The following is a 2,534-nucleotide window of genomic DNA, read 5'->3' on the forward strand; positions in this document are numbered from 1 at the left end:
AGAGCATAGAAAATGTTTATGAAGAGAGTGTTTACTAAAACTAATAGAAACTAAAAACTTAATGAGATTAATAATGCTTTATGAAATAGATTCTTTAAATTTGTGAAAACAATGCTGCTAAACGTATGGAAAGAATTTCAGTGAGCGATGGGACTGCTGGATGACTACTCGGTTGTTATTCTCAATAATCATAGCAAGTTGTAATTTCTGAGGGGCTCATATGTTGTAACTCTTGAATTTTCCAAAAATTTAAATAATGCACTGAAATGCACTGAGTTTGCAAAAAAATTACAAAGCAAAAGCCTTACATGATAATGCGCTATACTAATGAATCTTAATCTAATTGTATAAACTGTTCAAAGTTTTTTGAGACAAAATTGCTCAGATACTTACAAGACCATGAAAAGATATAAATCGAAATGCAAGATTACAAAAACTTGAAGTTCAAGACAGAAAAAAATCAAAATCAGTTTTGGGTTGCCATCTGTTATTTGCAACTCACCCTCTTTACACCAACAATTAGGCCCAAAAATTGCCTTTCGAGAATAGTCGCTTGCGGTCACACTGTACGCCATTGTCAACTCAGCTCGCGGAATTTTTGCCCTGCAAGTGAATTTCAAAATCTCTTTTCGAGCCCTCCTATCGGCCAAATTTTCCGCCCCTTTGTGCAGTGCAACTCATCGACGTAATTTTCATAAGACGTGAAATCTGTTTCGTTCACGATGGTCAAGTAGTCGCAGCCGTCGTCTGATATGAAGAAATATTCGTCGGGTTTGAGGTCACGGCTGGCTGTGAAATAGAATGTTGTCATGTCCAGAATAGGGTCGTAGTCATGGCTAGGCTCTGCTGGTGAGATCTCAAAAGCAAATGTTTTCGTCTTCTTAATCTGAGGTGTGCATTCTTCATCAGCTGAAATCGCAAGCCATATGATGGTAAACATTTAACCAACTTTTACAAATTTAACTAATAAAAATCCTTTGGCAGGCCGCGGTGTGCTTAACGGTCAGACCCATCCGGGCAAAAATCAGTAGTATATAGTGAACAAGAGTGGGGGGGGGGGGGGGGTTAAAGGATGTACCTATGTATAAACATTAGGTATAGCCCATGTTCGTCGATTTTTAAGGAAGTACCATTTGTAAAGGATGTGCCATTTTAACGACGTTTTAGCAGATATAATTTTGTCTAATGTCTCAATTTACATTATAACTGTTACTTGATAACTAAGGCACTACTTGATGTTACTCGGCACGACTGAGCGTGATACTCGTGAAAACATAGAGTTCTAGGAGGAACGTGCCAGCATTTGGTCAAGTCTTTTCTGTCAAATTCTTGGACAAATTCGGCAAACAATCTGTGATTTGTGCTCGATTTTCAAAAAAGGTAATTATTTTCAAAATGGGCCTTTCGACTACCAAAAAAACCTGTCGAAACAACTCAACAATCATGGGTTATCTCAACAATAAAAAACAAAAATTATCAAATTTTTGGAAGAAAAGTACTGAAAAGGTGAACGAAAACTGTGGAAAAATCAAACAAATTTTCACAAAAATTTTAAACCATGATAACTTATCGGAAAACAAGAAATTCGAAATTCACCCCAATTTAAAATAATATACGCTCGACGAGCTTTCTGATGATACCATAGTCATGTCAACCAAAATTGACAGGACGAAAAACAACTAGCTGATCATATAAGGTTCTCCCCCCCCCCCCCCCCCCCTCCCGCTATGTGAGTTGGAACAACAACACTCTGCTGGCTAGCTTGCCAAATTGCATCAACGCTCATTATCATTTAATGAGCAAGAACTACAAAGAAATTATCCTTAGATAATATTTTAATTTTTTTGAGAAAAACATTGCTTGCTTTGTACTGATAACTTCTTAAACGTTTTAACTGAAAATAGATGTTTGTCTGTTTCATTTCACGTGTGCATTTGTTGATAATTTGCATAAAACAGTAGCTGAATTTAGGGTAAATTAAACAAAAATTTTCTAGAGTTGTAAAATGTTTCGTAACTGTTACTTTTACTGCAATGTATAGTATTAATGAATACCTTCCGCTATGGCAGTCGTCGCAATAAAGATAACCAAAATTGAAATCAAGTTTTGGCGAATCATAATCAAAAAGAATTCAAAAGTTAGTCCCAAAAGTGTGGACAACTATTTGTCAACTAATCATCACAATCTAATCAATGTCATTAGAGATCGCTGTTCTAATATTTGACCTGGTAAACAACAAATTTGATCAAGTGATTTGATGTTGAGTAATAAGTTCCTGCAAGTTAACAGACACAATGGCAATGCTTTGGTTATAATGCTTAACAATTATAAACTGCTGCTGTGTTTGCTTGCATGCTCATATTCGTTTTCAGAAAGGTAACTCAAAACTGATTCAGAACTTATGATGGTTATCGAGTAACATCACGAGCCACGATGGTAAATAACTGGATATTTTGACCCATCGCATATGATGACCCATCGGCGTGTTTAAATAATTTATCACTTCATTGAAAAAGTTAATAAAATATCTTTAG

At 35.7% G+C, this 2,534-nt stretch overlaps 1 protein-coding gene across 1 annotated transcript; it reads right to left on the bottom strand.

The window, feature by feature from the left end:
* Window positions 1-409: 409 nt before the first annotated feature.
* On the bottom strand, window positions 410-2,233 carry LOC142356974 (uncharacterized). Its single transcript, XM_075408708.1, has 2 exons — window positions 2,055-2,233; window positions 410-909 (listed from the first exon to the last, which is right to left on the bottom strand). The coding sequence occupies exons 1-2, from the start codon at window positions 2,116-2,118 to the stop codon at window positions 617-619; spliced, it is 357 nt and encodes a 118-aa protein (XP_075264823.1). The 5' UTR covers window positions 2,119-2,233; the 3' UTR covers window positions 410-616.
* Window positions 2,234-2,534: the final 301 nt, after the last annotated feature.

Source organism: Convolutriloba macropyga, unplaced genomic scaffold, assembly GCF_964194025.1.
Source record: "Convolutriloba macropyga unplaced genomic scaffold, txConMacr16.3 SCAFFOLD_5000, whole genome shotgun sequence".
Classification (NCBI taxonomy): domain Eukaryota; kingdom Metazoa; phylum Xenacoelomorpha; order Acoela; family Convolutidae; genus Convolutriloba; species Convolutriloba macropyga.